At 40.7% G+C, this 27,091-nt stretch overlaps 2 protein-coding genes and 1 pseudogene across 8 annotated transcripts in view; 1 reads left to right on the forward strand and 2 right to left on the reverse strand.

Moving 5' to 3' along the window:
• Positions 1 to 6,843: 6,843 nt before the first annotated feature.
• Positions 6,844 to 27,091, forward strand: part of Lrch3 (leucine rich repeats and calponin homology domain containing 3) — a 121,355-nt gene continuing 101,107 nt past the window's right edge. For all 7 annotated transcript variants that reach the window (XR_002818805.1, XM_023704769.1, XM_023704767.1 and 4 more), the window contains exon 1: positions 6,844 to 7,122. Coding sequence is in view for 6 of the 7 variants with exons in the window: in XM_023704769.1 (XP_023560537.1) it covers positions 6,861 to 7,122 (262 nt within the window). In the remaining variant the exon portion in view is untranslated. The remainder of the gene's footprint in view (positions 7,123 to 27,091) is intronic.
• On the reverse strand, positions 13,354 to 15,142 carry LOC105743993 (annotated as a pseudogene).
• Positions 16,126 to 17,603, reverse strand: LOC101586747 (sodium/potassium-transporting ATPase subunit beta-3-like). Its single transcript, XM_012517663.2, is given in 2 exon segments — positions 16,126 to 17,055; positions 17,058 to 17,603. Coding segments are annotated over 2 exon segments (837 nt in total). The 5' UTR covers positions 17,452 to 17,603; the 3' UTR covers positions 16,126 to 16,612.

A 27,091-nucleotide genomic window follows, 5' to 3' on the forward strand; every position in this document is an offset into this window, starting at 1 on the left:
TCAATCCCCAGTTCCAAAAAAAAAAAAAAAAGAACTTAAGGAAAGATCTAACACTATTTCTCTTCAAACTTTACTGATAGAGAAGGAAGGATTACTTCCATAGTCATTCTCAGAAGCTAACTTTATCCTGATCCCAAAACAGTCCAACAAAAAAACTGTAGACTAATTGCTCTCAAACATAGATGCAGAAATACTTCACACACTGTCAAACAATGGAGCAAATCATCAAAAGTCAACAAACCCATCAAAAAATGGTACAACATAGGCAAATCAATAATTGATCCCATAAATAGAAGCAAGGGCAAAAATCACATGATCATCTGAATAGATGCAGAAAAAGCTATTAACAAAATCCAACATCTGTTAATGATAAGCCTGAAGAAAACAGGTATCGAAGTTCTGTCAGCATTATAAAAGCTATTTATTACCAGCCTACTGCCAAACATATTCAAGGGGGAAAAGCTAAAAGCTTGCCTTCTAAAATCAGGAAGATTGGGCCGGGGAGATGGCTCAGTGGAATAAGCACTTCCCTGGCAAGCGCAAGGGCCTGAGTTCAATCCCCAGTTCCGCAAAAAAATAAAATCAGGAAGATGACAAGGATATCCATTATCACCACTATTCAACCACAGTCCTTGAAACAAAAATTGGGCAAGAAGAAATAAAAGGTGTAGGGGGGACTGGAGAGAGAGCTCAGTAGACATAAGTGCTTGCCTGGCAAGCACAGGGGCCTGAGTTCAGTCCTGGTTCCACCAAAAAAAAAAAAAGTCTGCACACAGGAAAGGAGGAGGTCAAAGTATCATTTGCAAATGACATGATCTATTATTTAAGAGACCCAAAAGTCTCCTAGAATTAATAATCAAATTGAGCAGTATAAGAGGCTACAAAGAACTGGGGAGATGGCTCAGTAGAATAATTATTTGCCTGGCATGTGCAAGGGCCTGAGTTCAATCCCCAGTTCTGCAAAAAAAAGCTACAAAAATAAATGCAAAAATTAATATATCTATATGCTAATGAACTCACTGAAAAGATAATTAGGAAAACAATACTACTCACAATAGCACCAAAGATTACTTAGATATTAACCTCAAAAGGAAATGAAGGATCTCTAAAAAATTACATCAGCTTAAATAAAAATTTAAAAAAAGGGGGGGGCTGGTGAGATGGTTCAGTGGTCTAAAGCACCTACTTAGAACAAGTTTAGCAAAGCACAGGGACCACGGTTCAATCCCCCAGCACCACATGCCAGCCAGCCCCACCCCCTGGTGGGCTGAGCTGGACACACACACACACACACACACACACACACACAAAATAAATAAAAAATTTTTAAAAATTACATCAGCTTGAAAAAGGAAACTGAGAACATTAGAAAATGGAAAGATAGCCCTGTTCCTGGATAGGCAGAACCGAACATAAAAACAACTGTACTTCCAAAACTGATAGAATTAATGCAATGTCAATTGAATATAGCAATATCATGTCTCATCTAGAGAAAATCCTAAAATTTACCTGGAGTCAGAAGAGGCCAGACTACAAAAGCAGTCATAATCCCACACTTGAAGTTATAAAGCTGTGGTGATTAAAATTACATGGTACTGGCACAAAAACACATGTGGGTCAATGGAACAGAGTAAAAGCAGCAGAAACAACTCCAGGCACATGTAGCTATTTGATCTCTGACAAAGGAGCCAGAAACAACACTAGAGGGAAAAAAAAACCTTTTTATTAAACAGTACTGGGAAAGGGGGATATCTACCTGCAGAAGATTGAGTCTAGACCCATATATATCACAATGCACTAAATTAAAATAAAAATGGATCAAAAATCTTAATATTAAGCAGGCTAGGGATCTAGCTCAGCAGCCCAAGCATCTATCTGCCTGGCAAATGCAATGTCCTGAGTTAAATTCCTGATATCCTACCCCCAAAAAAGAAGCAATCTGAAGATAAAAAGATGAACACTTGACAGGAATAGGCAAGGACTTCCTGAGCAGAACCCAAGTGGCACAAGAAAGAATACCAAGAATGAACAAATAGGATTGCATCAAATTAAAAAGCTGCTACACAACAAAGGAAACAACCAACAGAATGAAAAGACAGTGTACAGAGAGGAAAAAAAAAAATGCCAGCTATTCTGTGGATAGGACTAACATCAAAAATATCTAAAAAATTCAGAACATTAGACTCCCAAATTAAAAGACCAAATCTAAAAAGTGGGGGGGGGGGGCAACTGAAATGAATAGGCACATCTCAGAAGAAATGCAGACTAATGTAGTGAATGAGGGAAAAAAAAACTACATGTGTTGAGGGACACCTGAAATCCCAGTATTTGGGAGTCTGAGGCAGAGGATTGCCATGAGTTTGAGGATTGCCAGCTTGGTCTACATACTGAATTCAAGACCACTTGAGCAAGATATTGTCTCAAAAAAAAAAAAAAAAGTACAGATGACTCATAAATATGAAAAAATGCTCATTACTGGCCATCAGAGCAATGCGAATAAAACCACACTGAGAAACCATGTTACCCTAGAAAAAATGACTATCATCAAAAAAACTAGCAAGTGCCAGGAAGACATCAAGAAAAAGGAACTCTTAAAATTTTGAAGGGGCCAGGGAGATGGCTCAGTGGAATAAGCGCTTCCCTGGCAAGCGCAAGGGCCTGAGTTCAATCCCTGGTTCTGAAAAAAAAAAAAAAAAAAAAAAACCATTCTTGATAAGAACATAAGCAACAACTACTATGGAAATAAGTGTGGAGATTCCTCAAAAAACGAACTATAGAAGTTCCATTTGACTGTTATATCCCCATTCTAGGTATCTTCCCAAAAGAGTTAAAATTGTATTATGGATACACACCCATGTTTATAGTAGCACAATATACAAGAACTAAGTCCTGGAAACAGTATATATGTCCATCAGCAGATGAATGGATAAGGAAAATATACATAATGAAAAAAAAATGGGCCAGGGAGATGGCTCAGTGGAATAAGCGCTTCCCTGGCAAGTGCAAGAGCCTGAGTTCAATCCCCGGTTCTGGAAAAAAAAAAAAAAGAAAATATACATAATGGAGTAGTAACCACCACACATTAAACTTGGCAATGGATGTAATTTGAGAACATAAATAAGTCAGGCATACAAATTCAAATATTACATGGTAATATTACATGGTATCTCGTAGAGAAACATGCAAACAGTAAAATAGAAGTAGGAAGTAAGTTAAAATACTTCCCCAAATTACATGTTCCATTGTTTCAAAATTAACATATATGCTAATTGTTTCATTTATACTTCTAGTCTTAGTTTGCTGAATTTGTGTTACTATCTTTTTCTTTTTTTTTTTTTTTGTGAGAGCCTGGTCTTGTACTCTGAGCAACTATGTTGGAGATAATGATACACAGTGCATTAACTATTTTTATTCTTTTTTTTTATAAGGAAATTAATTTTTTCTTAATTTTATTTATTTATTTTTGTGTGTATGTGTGTGGCCAGCTCAGCCCACCAGGGGGCGGGGCTGGTTGGCATGTGGTGCTGGGGGATTGAACCGTGGTCCCTGTGCTTTACTTGTTCTAAGTAGGTGCTTTAGACCACTGAGCCATCTCACCAGCCCCACTATTTTTATTCTTTAGTGGTGTTATAAATTTTTTATTTTTCAATAAAGTCCAGCCCTGGCTTATAGGAGACATTTATAGCAATAAGTTTTAATAGTAAGGACTTTATTTTTTATTTATTTATTTTTGTGGAACAAGGGATTGAACTCAGGCCCTTGCACTTGCCAGGGAAGCACTTACTCCACTGAGCCATCTCCCTGGCCCCCAATAGTAAGGACTTTAAAATCTAGTGTAATAGACTAAGCTTGTCAGTTCAGGATTAACACTGTATGCTGCAGTTACAATGGAATATGTGACTAGATAGGAAAAATGAGGCCATGTTACTGAGAACTTGTCAGAAGAATTTAGTGTAATATTGGAAGGTAACAGGTGACATGATACATTTTAGAAAGATACATTTGCCTGCTGATTCTATAGCATTGTACTATTAATACAGATATATAAATAGACATTGTAGTTGAAGTCTCAAGAAATGAGTATCATCTGGGTGTGGTGGAACATGGCAGAAGTCAGGAGGCTGAGGCAGAAGGATTGCTACAAGTTCAAGCCTGGCTTATAAATAGAATGACATAGTGAGACCCTGTCTCCAAAAAACAAAAGCAAAAAGGAAATGAAGACTTGATCTTAAGCTCTTAAGCAACTTAATATCTAAGAATAACAACATTTTAGGAAAACCAGAATAGCAAACCAATATATGCACCAGATAACTATACTTGCCAAGAATAACAAATACATTATTTGCAGTTGAAGTGACCCTTGCTCATAACAAGACTCCCCTCCCCCAGTAGTTCCTTGTGGAACTTGTAGCTGAAGGAACCACGATAGAGTATTAAGAATTCATAAGGGGCTGGTGAGATGGCTCAGTGGTCTAAAGCACCTACTTAGAAAAGCTAAGCAAAAAGCACAGGGACCACGGTTCAATCCCCCAGCACCACATGCCAGCCAGCCCCGCCCCCTGGTGGGCTGAACTGGCCACACACACACAAAATAAATAAATAAATAAAGATTTAGTATTAAAAAAAAAAAGAATTCATCAAACAATTCTTTGAGTAGCTGTTACTAATCAACTTTGTCACTGGGATTAAACATTTTGCAGCCACTTGTGTTTAAGAATTGATGGAAGTGTTAGTAAAGGTTTCATCGAAGACTTGGGCTTTGAATGGTAGATGAGAGATCTCTGCCTTTATGTTTTCTTTTGCTCTCAAACATGAATTTTCCCATTTGGGACCTTAATATTCTCCATATATATCGTTATAAATCATACTTGGGTTTCTGCTGATCTTTGAACCTGGAATGTAACTGTCACCATCCATCCTCTTCTACTTCATAATTTTTCAGGCAGATTTGATCCAATACCTACACAATCCATGATATGGATTCTTTTTCTCTGAACTCTTTGGTTTTCAGGCTGACCTTGAACTTATTATGTAGCCAAAGCTGGTTTCAAGCCAGCAGTGATCCTCCATGTATTGGAATTATAGGTGTGTGCCACTACACCAGGCATATTTTTCTTTTTCTTTTCTTTTCTTCTTTTTGTGGAACCAGGGATTGAACTCAAACCCTTGCGCTTGCCAGGGAAGCCCTTTTCTACTGAGCCATCTTCCCAGCCCCGTATTTTTATTTTCTACCTGAACTATTGGTCTAGATTCCACAGAAAAATTACATAATCCTTAAGGATAAGGATAAGGGCTGTATTTGACAGTCTGTCTCTTTTTTTTTTTTTTTTTTTTTTTGTATTTTTAGGCAAGGGTCTACAGGATGTTCAGGGTCTCATGACTAGATCGGACTTGTAGTAAACTGGGATTATAGGCGTGCGCCACCATGCCCAGTCTCAATCGCCGTCTCAGTGCACACCGGGGGGCGGGGCCGGCACGGGGATGGGGGGAATCAACCCCCCCCCCCCGCGCCTGCTTGCAGGTGCTTTAATCTGCTGAGCTATTTGGCCGGCCCTAGCCTCTTGTATTTTCCATAGTAAATATTAGTTCATTGACTGTAGGTGAATGTTAGTGTGAAACATTTAAGATAGGGGCTGGTGAGATGGCTCAGTGGTCTAAAGCACTTACTTAGCACAAGCTTAGCAAACCACAGGGACCGCGGTTCAGTCCCCCAGCACCACGTGCCAGCCAGCCCCGCCCCCTGGTGGGCTGAGCTGGCCACACACACACACACACACACACACACACAAATAAAATTAAAAAAAAACATTTAAGATATGCAGTATTAGGTAAGTCTAACTGGTTTTAAATGATACGGTATTCTCTACTTTTTCATTACTTAACTATTTCTATTTTGACCATATGATTCTACCTTTTAATTCTTACGTTTAGATTTTTTTTTTCCTTTTTCAATTTTGGTTCCACACCTAGATTTTAGACTTTAATACCATCTATCCTGCGCTACTCAACAATCAAATTTTGCCACAATTTAGAGTTGTGGGAGCCCCGGGTCTCAAGTATTTGTATATATATATATATATATATATATATTTATTTATTTTTTTTTTTTGCGTAACCGGGAATTGAACTCAGGACCTTCCACTTGCCACGGAAGCGCTTATTCCACTGAGCCATTTCCCCGGCCCCTTGTATAATCTTTTCAATAAGAATTAAGGCGGGCCGACCAGATAGTTCAGTGGACTAAAGCGCCCGCTTAGGCAGACGCAGTGACTGGATCCCAGACGTGCGGTGCCGGCCCCGCCCCCGGGCCTCGCTGAGAGGGCACTGAGACTGGGCGTGGTGGCCCGAACCTATAATCCCAGAATTTGGGAGGCTGAAGACAGGAGGGTCACTACGAGTCCGATCTGTGTAGTGAGCCCCTGTAGACCCTCTACAAAAGCCGAATTATCAGCATAAATCCACCACACTCAGTTTAGATCATCTGCCACTGCAGTGACAGAATCATCCTAGTTCGCAGCCCAGAGAATCCCTTCGAGTTGCCCAAGTTTCTGGCAGCAAACGTGCGGAGAAACTTAATCTCATCCTCCACTACCGAGGGAAGAAGACAAGGAGGTTTTGGCGAGGAGCGTTATAGAAGATATTTCTGCAGAGGCATCTGAAAAATGCTCGCGGGCACCGGCGAGGGGGCTGCAGGGACAGCTTGTTCGGACCTCTTCCGGCGGCTCCAGCGGCTGTGCGGGCGGGGCTGCGCGCGGAGCTCGTCCCCGGAGCCGCGGGGGCCGGGAGCCCCTTTCCCCGCCCCGTCGGCCCCGCGGGCCGCGCATGCGCTACTTAGGCGGCCGGAGCGGCGGCGGCTGGAAATGGCGGCCGGTGGCTTGGCGGCTGTGGCCGCGACGGCTGAGTACTCCGGCCCCGCGGCGTCCGCAGGGATTCTCTCCGGTGTTAACGGCGGCCTGAACGCCGGGGCAGGCCCTGGCTCCTGCCCGGGCTCGTGGAGCCGCTCCCTCGACCGAGCCCTGGAGGAGGCAGAGGTGACCGGGCTGCTGAGCCTGAGTGGCCGGAAGCTGAGGGAGTTTCCCCGGGCAGCGGCCCACCGCGACCTGACAGACAGCACCCGGGCCGGTGAGAGGGGCGCGGGGCGGGGCCGCGGGGTCTCCGGGCTGCGGAGGGGCCTGTCTCGGCCCTGGAGCCCGCGCCGGGGCCGCCCGAGCGGGACGCGGGACGCGGGGCGCGGGGCGCGGCGCGCAGCATCCTCCCGGGGCCGGAGCTGGCGGGGGCCTCGGGGCTCCCGACAGCCTGCTGCCCAGCCGGACCGCAGCGCCGGGTCCCTGCAGCAGCGGTCTGAGGGCGGGCTGGCTGCGGAGTCGCGAGAGGTAGCGAGCTCTTCGCTGGTCGGCCGAAGCCGACGGTCCGACCCAGGCATTGTCACGGGACGGCCGAGCCCAGCGCGATCGAGCCCAGCACTGACGTTTTTGTTTTCAAGTGTTATTCGAAGAGTGTGCGTGTGCGTGTGCGCGTGTGTGTGTACGCGTGTGCGCGCTCGCGCGCACGCGTTTGTGATGTGAGTTTGAACTCTTCTGTGCCTCGAGCTGGTTGACTTACCTAAAGGACTTGTAAAATAACTAGAGTCCACCTTCAGTTTCTCTTTTTCTTCCCTCACTACTGCCCAAAAAGTTGAAAGGACGAAACACACTTTAAAATGGATCCTCTATATACTGTATATGCGTTTTCCTTTCGAAATACTTGTTTGCTTTATACGTATCATTTTTTTTTCACACGGGAAAGGAAATAAGGAATTAGGTATTATTTGGTTTTGCTATAGGGAATAATGTCTGTTTATTGAGGTGTTTGTAATATATTTCTCTTACATTTAAAATAGATCTTCCTCGAGGAGTAGATTAAAAAATCGGATCTATTCATATATTGCACAGTTACAAAGGGAAAAAAAACCTCTTGCATATGTTGCAATTTTTTTTTTTTTTTTTTTTTTTCCAGAACCGGGGATTGAACTCAGATCCTTGCGCTTGCCAGGGAAGCGCTTATTCTACTGAGCCATCTTCCTGGCCCCCCTGTAAATATTTTTATGTAGTGTTGAAAAATTTGTAGTGCTTTTTTTTTTTTTGGACAGGGTCTTGTTGTGTAGTTTAAGTGGGCCTTAAATTCACTGCATACCTCCAGCACACAGTAATCTACCAGTCCCAGCCTTGCCAGCACTGAGATTGCAGGCATGTACCACCACACCAGGCAGTGCTTTGTGTTTTAATTCATTCCACTTTATTTTAAAAAGTTTTAACACTTTTCCTGTGTTGTGTTACACTCATAAACGATTAATGTGTTACAAGTGATTCCCTCAAACAATTGAACTACTTAAAAAAATTATTTAAAGAAACTTTTGGGCTTGCTGTAGTGGCACACACCTCCAGCACTCAGGAGGCTGAGGCAGGAGGATCACAGTGTGATGCCGGCCTGGGCTACATGGTGAGTTCAAGACCAGCCTTGAACAAGACCCTGTTTGTTTATTTATTTATTTATTTTCTGACCCTGTCTTAAAAGAAAAAGGAAAAAAAAAATTTTTTTTTGGTATAGTATGAAATAGAAATTATTTGTGTACTTATTTAATAGCTTTTTGGAAATAGTTGTACTGAATATTTTTTGGGTTTTTTTTCAGTGAGTGATATTAAAGTTTTGTTGCTAAGATAAGTATGAGCATCATCTTGCTTTCTGTATGTGTTCTCCTAGACAGCACCTGAAATTGTCATTGGAACACCAAATTTCCTGATTATGTTTAGGAGATAACTATCTGGCATAGTGAATTCATATTGCTGTGAGTCATTTGAGTATTACTACATTAAGCCTGAAGGTAAACAAATAAGTAGATTATACAACTGTGTCTAGTTCATTATCTTACCTCCATTCTAGTAGCTCTAGAAGCAACATTTTGAGGCCTTAAGAAATATTTTGTTAACAAATGGAAGAGTATTTCTGAAGGACAGTAATCCCAAGAAGCTTTTTTTTCCTTGCTCTGGATGTATATGTTTTACCCACACTTGGATGATAGAATTTGTATATAAACTAAATGTTGTTGACATTTTATCAAAGAAAACAGGTGATTACAAGATATTTTATAATCTGTCAGACTAAATTCATAACTAACATGTAGAACTATCACTTACTAAATTTAGGAAATCATTATCAGACCTTGATACTTAGAACAAAAGTCTAAGTTGTTTCAAACAGATCATTTATTGTGCTGATGATATTTATTGAGTGTTCAGTATTTGGTATTTATCATTTAAGTGTTTTATTTTTTATTTATTTATTTATTTATTGTGGAACCAGGGATTGAACTCAGGCCCTTGCACTTGCCAGGGAAGCGCATATTCCACTGAGCCATCTCCCCCGTCCCCTTTAAGTGTTTTAAAATACTTTAGTACTCATGAGATAGCTCAGTGGACTAAGTATCTGCTTCCTCAGTGCCTATTTCCTAGGGGCCTGCTTCTCTGGTACCACATGCCACGCTGCCCCCTCCCCTGGGTGAACTGAGTTGACCACTGAGACCCAGTGGCGCAAACTGTAATCCCAGCACCGAGAAGCAGAGGCAGAACTATGAAGTTGAGGCCAGCCTGGGCCACATAACAAGTTGTGAATTCAAGACCAGCCTACTGGCCTGCATAATGAGACTCTATCTCAAAAAACTTAAAAAAAAAAAAAAAAAAAAAAGCCATGTTAAATACACACAACAATATGGATTAAATATTATTTTCCTCACGTATAAGGAAAACTCAGAGTGTGTTTTTTTTGTTTTTTTTTTTTGATACTGAGAATTGAACCCATGGCCTCACACTTGCCAGGCAGGTGCTGTGAGAAAGTTTGAAAACTAACGTTAATGGTGGAGTTTAATCCAGGTCTGTCTAACTCTTCTCAGCATTGTGTCAGGCAGCCTCCCCATGTGCAAATAGGTATTACTTTTCGCACTTTAACAGCTAGAGAAACCAAAGTTTAGAAATGTCATATAATTTGCACAAAGATTTATAAAGGGCAAAGGATGGGGCATTAGCCAGAATGGTGGCCTGGTTTGAGGTAATTCCAAAAGCCATAGTCTGTAGTTACTTGGTGAATTGAGATTTATGATAGCTGAAATGTTTTGCTTAGACTAAAGAAAATTTAAAGCCATCAAAGTTGCGCCACAGACTGCTCTTCCATAATATATAGGATGTGTACAGTAGAGCTGCTATCCTTCAACAGCTCATGTCCTATGATTTTTTTTTTCTTCCTTTTTTCTTTTTTTTTTTGGTACCAGTAATCAAAAGGCACCATGCCCCTGAGCTATATCCCAGGCTCACGTCCTAGGAAGCAGCAGTGCACATTACTCATATTGTTGGTTATATTTTATCAGGAACATTTTCTTGAGGTTTCCTCCCATTTGTTTTGTTTTATTTTTTTTCTCCTGTAGACTGCAAAATCTTTTTTTTTTTCATAATTTTATTGAGAAACAAATAACAATAAGACAGTTTCAAATCAAATGGGTAGGACAATTTCAATAATTAACACATTGCATACATTCTTCCTAGTGGTTAATTGCTGTACAAGATGCGGACATGATATTCTATTTACAGACACCATTAGAACAAATCCTTCTATTCATTAAGAGAATGTAACTATGTATCTATCCTAATCACTTTGAATACACAGATACAAAATGGACATTCATCTGTATCCCCCTTTTTTGTTAAGTTCCGTTATTTGAATATTATAGGTGTGTTAATTCAGCAAAATATTCTAAAAGAGTCCAGTAGTCCATAATTGTATTGGGTCTTCCGCTTCACTGGCAATGTCAGAAATTGTTGACCTGAGCTTCCCATTTGTTTTAAAAAGAGGCCTGCTGCAAGAGGAAACTGTTTACTTGGGAGCAGGTGACTTGATCCATTGGATGTGGAAATTCTTTAAAGAAATCATAAAAGGCTTATTGGAACACAAAAGATATAACTTGATTTGGGTGTGGATAAATGAGAAGGAAAGCCATTCCACACAGTGGTGGACAGTGTGCAGAAAGCTATCAGAGTAAAGGGAGTTTGGGTTGATTTTGCCAGTTCACTCTCTATTCCCCTTCCTTTGATAAAAATATTTGTTTCCTTAGGAAACCGCTGCTCTCATTATGTGAATCCTATCATAGGGTGTGTGTAGCAACTCAAACCGAGGTAATGGCCAATCACTTTAGGCCACTGTTATGGCCACAGTGATTATCAGAGATGAGCACATTTTCCTTTTAGCACATATGAGAGTTCATTCTGAATTTTTTTTTGACTAATGAGAAAGATGTATTCTTTGAGTTCTGGAGTGGATGAGAGACTGCAATGTGAGCCTGAGCTGAGCGAGTTGGTGCATGCCTCCTCAAGGCTACTTGGGAGGTTGAGGCAGGAAGATTGCAGGTTCAAGTCAATTTAGTGAGACTCTATCTCATTATACATACACACAAAAGAGCTTGCTAACAGAAAACAGAATCTAAGGACAGAAAGAGATCAAGTTCTGAGGACACTGCCTGAACCTTGAGATCAATAGCGATACCTAAAGTTAGTGCTATCCTTGGACTAAATTATGTGTTTATTATGTATTTATATTATTATTAGTGTTTACTATGGTATATGAGTGTTTATGTGGGTATTCATTTTATTTATTTATTTATTAGTTATTATTATTTTTCTTTTGAAACAAGATCCTACTATTTAGCCCAGGCTGGTCTCAGACTTGCTGTGATCCTTCTGCCTGAGCTTCCCAAATGCTGGGATTACATGTGTGCACCCCCCATTCCCATACATTGCAGTATAATTTTTAATCCAAAATAAAAGTGCTAACTAATAAAGTCAGACTGCTCTTGATGTTGTGAGGACAATTTGGTGAGAAGAAATGATTGGGTAAGAGAATATAAGAACTGCCTTTCACATAAAAGGTGGATTGATACTAGAATTAGAGATAGGTCAGCACTTATTCAGCATTTATTGACTAAGGGTCAGTGGTTGTAGGCATGCATAGAGGACTAATAAAATCCTGTCCCTCAAAAAAAAAAAAAGAAGAAGAAGAAGGGTCTTGTAGAGAAATAGGTACACGTAAAGATTACTTACATTATCAAATAGCAAAACATGTACTAGGGCTTGTGCTAGGTAATGAAGAGCAAAAATAAGGACAAGCCTCATGAGTATTTACAAATCTAATAATCTAGTTAGGTGGCTGCAGAAATTTATGAAGGAACAGAAATTATACTGGAAAATGAAAATAATACAAGTCTTAGTTGAATTTATCAAAAAGTAAAGATAACTTAAACCTATAAGACTAGAAAGATGATAATGCTATTGCTAGTAATAGAAACTAACACAGCTCTGTGTTCATCACTGTGGTGAAATAACTGAGCTAGTTAATTTAAAAGGAGGAAATGTTTAATTTGGCTCCCAGTCTCAGAGCTTTCCTCCCATGATCAGTTGGACCTGTTAATGCCAGGCCTGTACATGATGGCAGGTACCTGTTGTGGTACAGAAGCTTGTTCTTCACATAGTGGCCAGGAAGCAGACAAAGAAGGTGAGGGGAGAGGGGAAGGTGCTGCTATAGTTTGGATCTAAAATGTCTTCCAAAAGTTTTATGTGTTTAGAGAATTTTTTTTTTTTTTTTTTTTTTTTTTTTTTTTTTTTTTTTTTTTTTTTTTTTTTTTTTTTTTTTTTTTTTTTTTTTTTTTGGTGAGACAGGGTCTCACTATGTAGTTCAGGCTGGCCTTGAGTTTACTTTGTAGCCCAAGCTGGTCTCAAACTTGCAATGAGCCTCCTATCTCAGCCTTCCAAGTCCTGGGATGACAGGCATGTGCCACCATGCCCATCTGAGGTGGACTTTGGGAAGGTAATTGAATCATGGAGATTAATTCACTGAAGAGTTAATAGCTAAACACTGTTAGGAGGTGGGACACAATTGGAGAAGGTGGGTCACCAGGTGTGTGACCTAAAACGATATATTCTTGTCCCTAACTCCTCCTTCCCTCTCTGCCTCCTCGCTGCTGTTGTTCAGCAGCTGCCCTCCACCATGCCTTTTCTGCCTTGCATTTCACCAACCATAGACTGAACCCTCTGAAACTATGAACCAAATGACTAATACAGGTCCCTTATTGCCTTCAAGGATACATGTCTTATGCATGACTTAGCTTCCTTCTTTTTCTTTTCATAGAACAGAATTTTATCTTTGGAGCAAAGAGATGTCCATTTGGGTCCCCAGACCATGGGGTCCCCCCGTGACTGTCCATTTCACAACTTTAGTTCCAGTTCTCCTTAAACATGAAAAGAACTCCAAAGACCTCGAACTGGACTCAAGGTCCAGTTAAATCCTTGGTGTCCGCTCTATGCAGGAGCTTTAGACACTTGCTTCTTGGTTCTTTTGGAGGTCCTGCTGAAGCCCCTGTAGCAGCTGGTTTAGAAGTGTAAGGTCACTGTCTCTTTGAGGTAGAGGCAGGGGTGGGAGGCAGTTCCCTTTATATTCGATCACTGCCATCTTTGCCCAATCCATCTTGTTCCAATTTGGGATCTGCACCATGTAGCCCCCAGTGTAGCCCCCAGTCTGACCTTGGAACTGAGGGCCCTGTACTTTAAAAAGCTTTGGGATCAAATCTTTCTCTGTAAGCCAGAAGTCAGCCATGCACATGGCTTGCTTGTTGGTGTCTCCCATTTTTCCATAGTTGATGAGCTGCTCGGCGTAGCCCCACATCTCATCTGCGCGCACTCATGTCGCCTTGATGCATTCGTGTTGCACTAGGCTGGTGAGCAAGTTTCCAGGTGGATGCGGGACTCGGGACCAAGGCCCAGGCGTTAGAAGACGTGGCCATGGAAGATGGTGGAGGCCACTGACAGCCAGGAAATTAGCTTCCTTCTTTAAGGCCCCAGCTTCAAAAGTTTGTATCCCCTCATGTTGCACAAAAGCTGGGTACTAGGCCTTCTATATGTGGACCTTTAAGGAACATTTCAGATGCAGATGACAGTAAACACTTATCATATTCTAGTACTGTGCTAAGTTATAAAAACATCTCATGAACATGCAAACAGGGCCTGCCAAATAGCTCAGCAGATTAAAGCGCCTGCTTAGGCAGATGCAGGGGCCAGGAGTTCAATTCCAGTCCTGCCGTGCTGGCCCCACCCCTGGGGTATGCTGAGACAGGGATTGAGACTGGGTGTGGTGGCACACTACCTGTAGTCCCAGCACTTGGGAGGCTGTCAACAGGAGGATCACTATGAGTCTGATATGTGCACTGAGACCCTGTAGACCCTGTCCTAAATACAAAACAAATACAAAAACAAAAAACATGCTGATATAAAAATGTCTTGTGACCATACAACAACTATAAGTTGTAAGAACTGTTTTTTTTTTTTAGCTATGTCACACATGAGAAAATTGAGACTCAGAGCTATCATAACTTTCTTCACAATGGCCCTCCCTGCTTTGAGACTTAGGAGATCAAGTAATTTGATCAAGGTAGGTGAGAACTAGGATTCAAGTTCTGATACAGTACTTGTGTGTGTGTGTGTGTGTGTGTGTGTGTGTGTGTGTGTGTGTGTGTTTCCTTGAGGCAGGATCTTGCTGTGTAGTTCAGGCTAGTTGAACTTGCAGTGATCCTCCTGCTTCAGTCTTCCAGAGTGTTGGGATTACAGGTTTACGCCACCACAATACTTTAGCTTGTGTCTTTAATCTTTTTTTTTTTCTCCCAATGCCTTCAGGGCAGGTTTGGCTGGCTTGAGTTGTTGGGATGAACCACAGCAACCTGAGCCTGACTGCTTTGTTGAAGCAGCCACTTAAAGAACTGAGCTAAGGGGCAGGCCCCCTTGTGTCTTTTTTTTTTTTTTTTTTTTTTTTTTTTGCTGATCCAGGGATTGAACTCAGGCCCTTGCACTTGCCAGAGAAGTGCTTATTCCACTGAGCCATCTCTCAGGCCCCTCCTCCCCCTTGTGTCTTTAATCTATAAGTCATCCTGACAAAGAAGTTTCAGTCATAGAATGTTTTGGTTTGTCTGATACCTTTAAAAGTTTGGTTGGTGACTTTGTGGATGAACCACGTACAGCAGGGAAAAATACCAGTTTGGGATTAGGATGCAGCTCAGTGTAGAGTGCTGACATAGCATGCTCCTGGACCTGGATTGAGTCTCCAGGTCTGGAGGAAAGAGGTAAAACTAGAGTTTATGTGAAGCTAGGACACAGAAATAAATTTAAGAGGATCCCAGTGAGAATTCTAAGAGTTTTGGAGGAAGGAAGTAAACAGGGAAAGCTAGTCATCAGAATTTAAAAAGGTGATGAGTTGGCCTGAGAAAGAAACAGAAACAAGAGTGAATAAGTGAGCCAATTTTAGAATCCAGGCTCTTGTAGCCTGAATGATTGGAAGTAACCATCTGTTATTTCACAAATGAGACGCGTTCTCTGGTTAAATCGTGTGCTAAAGGCTATACAGTGAGGTGGTGCTATTTCACAGAAGACAAATGGGAGTCCTAGTTGAAGCTATAAGAAATCGGTGTTTTTTTGCAGGGCGGGGTGATATTACTGGGAATCAAACTCAGGACTTAGTGTTTGTCAGGCAGGTGCTCTACTACTGAGCTAAGTCCCCAGCTCAAGAAATGTTTTTTGAGTGGAAGACAGAAAACAAGAAAGGATTCAGCATAAGGTTTAGGACAGGATGGAGGTGGGAAGAGAGGACTAAGATTATACAAACACAGAAGAAAACAAATGGATACATAGTGGGTATGCCAAGAAGACTTAGACTTTTTTTAAATAGCCTTTCTTTTATTTTTTTTTTTATATTTCACAATTTAAATCTTTTTATTAGAGTCCACAGTCTGCTAAATAAAAGCAGTAACAAGATATTTCACAAACTATTATACAATTTAAGACTCATGAATTTAATTTCATAAAAAAATTAGGTGCATATTCATTCTAACCTAAAAACGCTTTCACTATGGTCTGAAATACATTCTAAGAGACTTGGTTCCAACATGAAAATAATCCTACCAGCTTTTTTAAAAACATGTTTTATAACAAAAAGTTTGTGCTCTTGATCAAGAAGATCCACAGACTAATTCGGCATGTAAAAAATAATTTTACAAAAAAACCAAGATAACACTTTCAGATCCACTTTTATTCTGTTTGCTTCTTCACCTAGAGCTTCTCCACCCTGCTCCTTGCAGCCAGTCTCTTAATGTTGGCCAGGTACTATTTAACCCCTAAAACCTTGTTGGCATCAAAATTGAGTTAACCAGTGTTAAATCCATAATATTTACATTGCACGGCACACTGAGCTTTAGACACTTGGCAATTAAACCACATTAAAAAAGAGGACAAGCCCCCCACCCCACACGCTCGGAATCAGGCGTTCACCGGTCCCTGTGTGGCGACTGGACACTGGTTCAAAGGGCAGCAGAGCAGCAGGCAGTTATTTCAGAGGACACGGAACACTGTGATCTGGAAGCACATTACGCTGTGCCCCGGGCTGGGCAGCGCCACCTTCCCTGGGCGGTCTCAGAATTCTAGATTGGCAGGTCCAGCGGGCACACAATGAAGACAGACAACACAACATTTATTCGGCGGAGACATCCTACTCAAGGCTATGCGCGTACTGTGATTTTGAAGACAACTCTTCCCAAGAACTTGTCACGATCGTCCTCATTTCTTAGGTTCTTTGATCCCTCGATTCTGCATTCTACCGTTGCTTCTTTCTTGGTGCTGTTAGAGTCAAAGGAGACCTGGACAGCAACCAGTGGCTGGAGATAGCCCACATGCAGTTTCTTTCCATAATATGGAAAATACTTTAAGTCTATGAGTCCATGATTAGGATAAGTTGATAGAATTGGTGGATATTCATCCTTTGAAATACAGTCTATCTTTGGTGATCCTTCAGGCTTTAATCCAATGATTCTATTCATTTTTACAAGAATACAAGGTTGTCCTTGGGAATAGCCAAAATTAGGATCATTTATACCGCTGCACACTTCAAGTAAGGAATCAGGAAACTGACATGCAACATAAACTGGACCCTTCTGTTCAAAAGCACTCCATCAGTACAGTTGGCGAGATTCTTCTGTTCTTCTAAAGAGTATGATTTTAGAAACTTCTTAAGGTCTTTAATGTACCCTTCATAGGAATGTGGATCAGAAATACTAAATGTATATTCCAATGCAGTCACTGGTTTTGGGAAAACCATGAGTCCTGGACTAGGAATCTGGTCACGGTATTTGGGAACTTCATCATTCAGAGTCTGAAGCATAGCCCACATGGTGAATGAGAAGAGCGCAGCCAGGAACCCATAAAAAACTGCGTAGAAGAGTAAGATCAAACCCCAGCTCTTGGCGGTGCGCCCCAGGAACTCTCGGGTGGTCGGGTTGTACAAGAAGAGCTTCCACGCGGCCAAGCTCTCGTTCAGAGACTTCTTCTCGCTCTTCGTCATGGTGGGCGTGTGGGCGACGCGGCGCGCGGAGCGGCGGCCCGGCGGTAGCGACGCAGCCCGGCGACGGCGGCGGAAGGCAGCTCGGCCGAGAAGACCTCCTCTTCACCGGGAGCACTCGAGCCGACTGCGCCGCGCCGAGCCGCCGGCCGCCCGGGCCGCCTCTTTTATTTTTTTTTTTAACATTTATTTATTGCGTGCGTGCGTGCGTGCGTGCGTGTGTGTGTGTGTGCGCGCGCGTGTGTGGCCAGCTCAGCCCACCAGGGGGCGCGGCTGGCTGGCATGTGGTGCTGGGGGATTGAACCGTGGTCCCTGTGCTTTGCCAAGCTTGTTCCAAGTAGGTGCTTTAGACCACTGAGCCATCTCTCCAGCCCAAGACTTAGACTTTTAGAAATAAAGTTTTGTTTCCTAGGTAAAAAAGTGATTGTTAAAAATGCTACTTAATTGTTCAAGGCACAGTGTGTAACCCACAAAATCATGATTTTGTTAAGTCTTGGAAATGTGCACTAGTGTGCCAGGTCTTAAGTGAAAGTATTTATTTTTCTTAAGTCCTTTTTGAGATCTTTTTTTTTTTTTTTTGAGATCTTTTTTTATCAGTCATTTTTTATAACTATGCTTTCTAATGGGATGGTCACTAGCCATAGTTACTGTTAAAATAAAAATTATTGGCACCACACATAGTAGCACATACCTAGAGTCCCAGCTATTTGGGAGGTTCAGATAAGCGGGATCGCTTAAACCTTATGAGTTTGATTCCGGCCTGGGCAATGTGATGAAATTCTGACTTAAAAAAAAAAAAAGTTGTTTTAAATTACAAAATTTAGAAATTGGGAGTGTACCTTAGAGTGTTTGCCTTAGCATGTATACACACACAAAATCCACAGATTTTACTCCAAAAAAACCTGTTCCTTCAGTTGTAGTAACCACATTGCAGGGGCTGTGTACATGTGTCATATTGGATATCACTGGTTAAAAAAAAAAGTTCCATCACAGAAAGTTATATTGGGCAAGAATATTGAGGCATGTCTTTTTTTTTTTTTTTTTTTTTTGAGACAAGCTCTCATTGTATAGTTCAGGCTGGCCTCAAACTCACAAATATCCTTCTGCCTCAGCCTCTTGAGTGCTGGGATTACAGGCATGCACCGCTATAGCTGACTTGAATTGTTTTATAAAATCTGGAAATAAGTGTGGTCTTTGCAGAGCACAGTACATTCTTTGCTGTCTTACATACACTTCTCTACCCAAAAGACAATTCTCAATTTTTCCATGTTCTTGGCATGACTTGTAACTTTCTATTTTTCCTTAATTTGTTTTTATCATTACTATATTCATGAAAAATGTGAATTATTTTGATTCTCATGTGTGTTTTCATACAAGCTAATCACAGTTGCAACTTTATAGTAATACTATGTTCAAGTTTCTGAGTACATTTTCCAAGTGTGGGGAAACAGAAATACATAGAAATAATCACAGCAACTAGTTATTTAGTTTCTCTTAGAAAGAGGCTAGAAAAAGCTCTTGTGCTCTTGTTTAGGACTAGAAATCCCAGGCCTGTTCCTCCAGAATACTGTCCAGCTGGGCACACCAGGGCTCACTGCAAAGCATTGTTCTCAAAGTGTTCTTAGACCAACAACAACAGAATTGCGTGGGAAATGGTTAGAAATACACACTGTTGCTTCTCGCCAGAGACATGTGGGACTAGAATTCCAGGGGTGGGTCCTAGGAATCTGTTTTTTTGTGTGTGTTTTCAGATGGGGGTCTTGCTATATTGCCCACGCTGGCTTGAGCTCCTGAGCTATTCCTCTGCCTCAGCCTCAGGAACAGCTGGGATTATAAATGTGCACTTTTGTACCTGGCTACATCCCATGTCTTTTTTTTTTTTTTTTTTGCGGAACCGAGGATTGAACTTAGGCCCTTGCGCATGTCAGGGAAGTACTTATTCTACTGAGCTATCTCCCTGACCTCAACATCCTATGTCTTAACAGCTCTCTAAGTAGGTGTGATGTATGCTAAAGTTTGATAATCATTACCACGAAATACAGAACATCTCATGGTAATTCTATATCAATGAAATTTCCCAGCAGAGGACCAGGGAGATAGCTCAGTGGCATAAGAATTGTCTAAATGTTAAAGGATTAGTTTTAGAAAAGTAATATTTTAAATCTTTCTGGTTGCTACTTTCCAATTTGAAGTTTTGTTACTGTCTGCTATGTGGAAATTGTACTTGTTTGTATCATTTCTTACCCTATTTTTTTTTTTTTTCCCAGAACGGGGAATTGAACTCAGGCCCTTGTGCTTGCCAGGCAAGCGCTTATCCTACTGAGCTCCCTGGCCCCAGTTCTTACCCTACTTTTTAAATTGATAAGCTTCCCATTACTTTTTGGGAATCATTTTGGTCAGTATGAAGGGCAAAGAGCTCCTCAACACATGAAAATACTTCACTAAAAGTTTTATTAAACACTATTAAAAAGTATATTGATTTTGCCAAGAAAAATAAAGGAGTAAAAATTTCAGGAGACAGTGAAAGGAAAGGCAGTAAATATGAGTACATCTCAGAAAAATGGCCCTTGGTTCTATTGATTATAGTTTTTTAACCTTTGTGTCTGTATTAGTTCATCTCCAAACAAAATATCAAGGTCTAGGTAATGTATTTATGGTATTTTTCTTTAATCTTTTATATATTTATTTGGCACATGGTCTTCCTATGCTGCTTGGACTCATAGTGATCCTCCTGTCTCATCCTCAGCCCTGGGATTATACGCGCATGCACCACCATGCCCAGTTTTAGTGGCTGGCTTGTCACAGCCGGAGTTCCGGGGCAGGCATGGCATGCTGTACCAGGGACTGAACCCCCATCTTTGTGCTTGCCACACAGCTATCTCCTCAGCTCCTGGGTAATGTATTTAAAAGAAGTTGGGCCAGGGAGATGGCTCAGTGGAATAAGCACTTGCCTGGCAAGCACAGAGGCCTGAGTTCAATCCCCGGTTCCACAAAAAAAAAAAAAAAAAAAAAAAAAAAAAAAAATAATAATAATAATAATAATAATAAAGAAAGAAAGAAAGAAAGAAGTTTATTTGTTCACTGTTCTAGATGGCACTCATTTCTGCTTGCTGTGGTCAGGGCCTCATGGCAAATGACACACAGTGGTACGTGCAGAAGAGATGATATGATGAGATACCAGGCTTGCTCAGTGAACTAACCAGGGTCCCACGAGGCTACCTTAATCCCTTTTGATGACACAGCCCCAGTGATGCCATCACTCTGAAGTAAGCTTCACCTCTGGAGAGTTCCACGATTTTCCAGCATTGCCATACTAGGGACCAGGGTTCTAATATGTGAACCTTTGGAGGACACACTTAAACCATATTCAAGCCATAGCACCACCTTAAGATAAAGGAAGATTAGCTCAGTGACATTGCAAGGTATAAGCATACTGCAGTTAATTCATAATCTCTGCTTTTGTTTATTTTTATTTTTATTTTGGTTTTTTGAGACAGGGTCTCACTATGTAGTCTAGGCTGGCCTTGAACTCACAGTGTAGCCCCGACTGGCCTCAAACTCATAGCAGTCTTCCTTCCCCAGTCTCCTGAGTAATCGAATTACTAGCATGTGTGCTACCATACCTAGCAATTCCTGCACATTTTGAAGATTATATTTAGTAAGAGTCTCTGTGTTTTGGAAGAAGCAATTTAATGATGGTACCTGTATTCAGGCCCTCCAGAGGAACAGAACCAATAGCACATGCTTAATTATAAAAGGGGGTTTCGGGGCCGGGAGATGGCTCAGTGGAATAAGCGCTTCCCTGGCAAGTGCAAGGACCTGAGTTCAATCCCTGGTTCCGCAAAAAAAAAATAAATAAAAAATAAATAAATAAATAAAAGGGGGTTTGTTAGATGGGCTTACATGATCGGAGGCTGGCTAGTGCCACAGTTACCATCCAAGCCACTTGCCTATTGGATGGCACTGCCTATATTCAGGTGGATCCTCCCTCTTTGGCTCACTGACCTGTATGCCAGTCATCTATAAAGATACCTGGCAGTGTGCCTCATCCACTTTTCTAGACACCTCAGTCAAGTTGATTCCAAGATTAACCATCACAGTGTTTAGTATTAAGTAGTATCCCTTACAAGGTTCCTGATTTTTACAAGAACAGTAGAGCTACCCATGAATCACTACTAATGTGCCTCTTAATCACATACCTACCTTTTAGCATTTTAAAATAATCTCCGCATGCAGTGTTTTATACAAGAGAGTGAGTATGCGTTTGCATTGTTTTTTTTTTCTTTTTTGTTGCTGTTGTTTTGTTTTTTGTGGAACCAGGTTGCATTGGGTTTTTTTTAAATTTTTTAAATTTTTTTATTTATATGTGGGGGGGCAGCTCAGCCCACCAGGGGATGGGGCTGGCTGGCATGTGGTGCTGGGGGATTGAATCGCGGTTCCTGTGGTCTGCTAAGCTTGTTCTAAGTAGGTGCTTTAGACCACTGAGCCATCTCACTAGCCTCTGCATTTGTTTTTTAATTCAGAGGAATACTACACAAGTAGTAACTTGTTAGTTTTATCTGACCCTTCAGGTAGATTACCTGACCTTCTTAAACAGCGTTTTTCTCATCTGTACATAATCTATACCTCATACAGAAGTTTTGTGGGTTGAATGAAGTTGTAGCCATATGGAACAATTAACAAAGCTTCCAATGCCTATATGTGCTTAGTAACTGTTTGTTTCCTTCATTTTTTCCTTCCCGTTTACTTTAGTACCATATTTCTTAATTTAGTAATAGATGTATTATGTGCCTGTTTCAGACATTGTTTTAAGCATGGTATAGCTTTTGATGTATGCTTTTTAAATCTAAAATAACCATTTCAACTTTGTTATATATTTTATTTTGTCAGTCTTATTTTACATATCAGTATGGTTTCATAAAGTACATATGAGGATTAAATTGATGTATTTTAGTGCCATACTTGTAAATTGACTTTTTTCTTCTAGTGTAGTCAGTAAGGATGACTGGCTGGTTACTACTGTGAGTTTCCTCAGATATTTTTGCTGTGCAGTCAAAGCTGGCCTTGAATTCATATTACATCATCGAGGTGGGCCTCATACTTGTAGTGATCCTCTTGCCTCAGCCACCCAAATGCTGGGATTATATGTCCCCATGGGTTTTTTTTTTAAATCATTTTTTGCAATGCATTATTTACTTTGCTCCTAAATTATACTTTTAGAATTTTTAATCTTCCTTTGAATTTTTATAGTTATTTTATTTTTTATGTATTTGGTACAGGGTCTCACTACCCAGCTCGACTCTGGTGATCCTCCTGTTTTCAGCCTTCCCAGTGCTGGGATTATCCCAGCACACCTGGACTTGGTGGCCAGCTCAGTGTGCCTATGGGTGGGGCTGGCACTGCCTGTGGTGTCTGGGGTTGAACCCTGGTCCCTGTAATTGCCTAAGCAGGCGCTTAGTCCACTGAGCTATCTTGCCAGCCCTCTGTAGTTATCATTTTAAGAATTTTTTTTTCCCCAGTAGTGAGGATTGAACCCAGGATATTCAGGCCAGGCTTCATCCATAGTCCTTTTTTTATTATTTTTTTTTTACTCACAAAGTATATACTTACCTATGAAGAAGGACTAAAACCCAGATTTCCAGGCTACAAGGATAGTTCTCTTAGCTAACTTCTATTGGACTATTGTTTTGGTTGGTGTTTTTGAAAAGGATTTTTTTTGGCTGGCTCAGGCTGCCTTCAGGGTGGGTCTGGTATGGCACGTGGAGCTGAGGATTGAACCGCGGACCCCCACACCTGACTTGCCAATGCAGACACTTAAACGACTGAGATAATTGGCAAGCCCCTGGTTGGTGGTTTTTTTTTTTTTTTTTTTTTTTTTGCGGAACCACGGATTGAACTCAGGCCCTTGCACTTGCCAGGGAAGCACTTATTCCACTGAGCCATCTCCCCAGTCCCTGGTTGGTGGTTTTTGTCTTTGGTCATTTTATTTTTTATTTTTTTTAACATTTATTGTGTGTGTGTGTGTGTGTGTGTGTGTGGCCAGCTCAGCGGCTGGCTGGCATGTGGTGCTGGGGGATCGAACCACGGTCCCTGTGTTTTGCCAAGCTTGTTCCAATAGGCGCTTTAGACCACTGAGCCATCTCTCCAGCCCCTCTTTGGTCATTTTAAAGCAGGATCTTGAACTCATAGTGAGCCTCCTGCCTCAGCCTCCCAAGTGCTGGGGTTACAGGTGTGTACCACCATGCCCAGCTGGACTAGTTTAATTTTTAATTTCTATATTAGCTACTTTCCCATCAGTGAGAAGCAGTACCTGACATCCACAATTTAAAGGAGGGGTTTATTTTAGTCTTCATAGGATTCAGTTCATGGTTGTTGGCTCTCAGGAAGAAATGACTTGGCAAAGGGAAGCTGCTCACCCATGGCAGCCAGGAAGCACAGAGAAGGGAGGAGATGGGACAAGGACATGCCTTTCCAGGTCATGGCCTCTACCAGGCCCCCCCTCCGAAAAACACATTCATTCAGCTATGAGCTTATCAGTAGATAACTTGAGGGTACATTTTATATCTAAACCATAACATTTCTCTTGTTGAGTATTATCTTCATGGCTTAGCTTACAAAATATGTTACCAGATTTTATCAACCTACATACATTTTCCAGCATCCTACTCTTAGGAAAGCATAACTTAAAAAAAAAAAAAAAAAAAAGCTGCTTTTCTAAGTCATGTATGTGATTGCTTTTCTGAGCAAAGTATATAAAATGATAAAAAATTATATGTGAGCTACTCATGAGGCTGAGGCAAAATTACTATGAGTCTGTGGCCAACCTAAGCTACATGGTGAGTTCAAGGCCTGCCTGAACTATATAGCAAGACCTTATCTCAGAAAACAAAAAATGTGGGCCATCCTTGGTAATTTTTCCAGTAAGACTGGTTGTTTTGGGTTAAGATCTCATCCTGCAGTCCAGGCTGGCCTTGAACTTGTGATGTACCCAAATTGGTTTACCAAATGCTGGGAATACAGGTATCTAGTAAGACCTTTTTTTGTTTGTTTGTTTGTTTGTTTTTTGAGTCAAGTTTTCGCTGTGCAGTTTAGGCTGGACTTGTGCTCACTTTCGCAGCCCCTAGGCTGGTCTCGAACTCAGTGATCCTTCTGTCTCACCCTCTTGAGTGCTAGGATTATAGGCTTGCTTGCACCATCATGCCTGGAGTTCCATGGATCAGACTCGAGACCTTGCTCTTGCCAGGAAGATGCTTATGCCTCTGAGCTATCTCCGCAGCACCTCCAATAAGACTCTTAAAGCTCTTATTCCTGTAATATTTAATGAATAATGTATACTTGAGAAACCAGAGAATACTAGTTTCTGGAAATCTTAGATTAGATCTAGGTCTGGATTTGGGTATATAGGGGTGGGGTAAGGCTACAAGTAGAAAGTTTAATGATTTAATACACAGAACACTAAGCTCCCCTGGATAGAACCCTCCAGCATGTGGAGTTTTTGGAAGAACCCTGGGAGAGCTGAAGAGAAAAACATCTGAATACTGATTTTTATAAATATGTCAAACAGCCAGGTCTGTACATTATGCAATGCAGGGAGGTTTATGTGTCAACAAGGCTTAGCATACATAGAGAGCTCCTAAAATTTGAGTGTTATGTTTTTAAATATGAAAGAAAAACTAAATACCACTAAATAGAAGAATGACTGACATCAAAGACAGAGCATACAGCAATTAACCACTAAGAAGAATATATGCAGTGTATTATTTGTTGAAACTGTCCTTCCGATTTGATTTGAAACTGTCTCATTGCTATCTCTTTGTCAATAAAACTTTGAAAAAATAAAAAATAAAAAAATAAATAATGTACCCACAAAAATTTAAATTTAAACATAGAATTGAATAATTTTAACAAATTAAATGCATTGAACCACCAAAAAAAAAAAAAAAAAAAACAGAGCAATAGATAACAAAAGAAAATACGCCCCAAAAACATTATGCTGACAACAAAAAAAGGTAGAGCAGGAAAAACAAACAAACTTCCAGAAAACTAGAATTGATACCTTAAAGGTAAAAAAGAAGTGTCACAGACACAAAATATGATTGGGGTTTATTGAAAAGGAACACAAGAACATTCAGCAAACAAGAAAGAGCTCTTGGAAATTCTAAGTGTTACATTTCTCAAAAATATGAGGAAATCCAAGAAAGCAGGAAAAATAAAACAAAGAGACGTTATAGTCTAAAGAGGTTTAATGTCTGGTAAGATGAAAGTGCAAACAGAAAATATAATGAAGGCAGAAGAAATTTTTCTTCTTAAGAAATAGTTGAATATTTTTGAACTGAAGAACTGACGTCTCTAGAGTGAAAAGGCCGCCAAGTGTTGTAGATGAGATGTGTGTGATGGCACCTTGTAAAGTTTCAGAACACCAGCTGTCATAGGCCATGCATCAGTAGACCTGCTGTTGGGTCAGCTGTGCAGTAAGATGCAGATCCCAAGATTAGGTGACCATTGGAAGAATTCTCCTATGAAGTGTAATAGTGATGATGATGATGATGACATGGCTCTTCCTTAGGCTAATGATTTCAAAGGTATTTTGTTTGTTTTATTTTTCCTTGTTTCTTTTTTCTTTATCATATGAATAAGCTACTAAGTTGTGGCTGGGCTTCCGGAATAGAAATGTGACATACCTCCCAGAGGATAAATGCATTCACTTGCATATTTTGCATGACTTCTTTGTTGTTTAGATGCTAATGTGAAAGCAGTCTTTACAGAGCTTTGCTCTTGTTAATTTTAAAACCCCTACCAGATTTTGTGATCTGGCCTAAGTTTAAAAAAAAAAAAAAAAAGGTAAAAAGAAGAGCCCCAAAGCTTCCAGGGGAAGTATATTATGTTACTGGTGGCTAGTAATTTACTTTTTCATGATTCTGGAGGTTCCTAGGCCAAGTGTTGGTGAAGTCAGATCTTCTTGCATTGCAGATATAGTCTTTCTTCTGAAGTTTACGTCTTGTTTTCTGTTTAGAGAATTTTCTTTAGTCATTCTATTAGGCTAGATCTGATTGCAACACATTCAGTTTTTCTTCATGTGATAGTATCTTGATTTTCTCTTCACTTTTTTTTTTTTTTCCCGGAACCGGGGATTGAACTCAGGCCCTTACGCTTGCCAGGGAAATGCCATCTCCCTGGCCCATTCTCTTCATTTCTGAAGGATATTTTGCTGGATGTATGATTCTGGGTGAGCATTTTTGTTTCTTTTAGCACATGAAAAATGTGCTACTTCTACCCTCCATGAATTCTGTGATGAAACCCTTTGTCATTTCTGTTGTTTTTCATTATTTCCAAGACTTTTCTTTTCTTCAGCTTTCTGAAGTTTGGCTCTATCTTAGGATAGACTTTTTAAAAGTTTGTTGTATTTGGAGTTTGCTCATCTTGACATGGTGTAGGTTTATGACTTGCTCAATTTAAGCAGCTTATAGTTCCTGTTGTTCAACTGCCTTTCCAAACCTTTCACACTGTTTTTTTCCAGAATTCAGATGATATGTGTGCTAGATTTTGTTATAGTCTTACAGGTTTTTGTTTCAAAATATCATTCTTTTTTATTTCTTTTTTAATTTTATTTATTTATTTTTGTGTGTGTGGCCAGCTCAGCCCA

The sequence above is a fragment of the Octodon degus genome, unplaced genomic scaffold (assembly GCF_000260255.1).
Source record: "Octodon degus isolate 3935 unplaced genomic scaffold, OctDeg1.0 scaffold00203, whole genome shotgun sequence".
NCBI classification, from domain to species: domain Eukaryota; kingdom Metazoa; phylum Chordata; class Mammalia; order Rodentia; family Octodontidae; genus Octodon; species Octodon degus.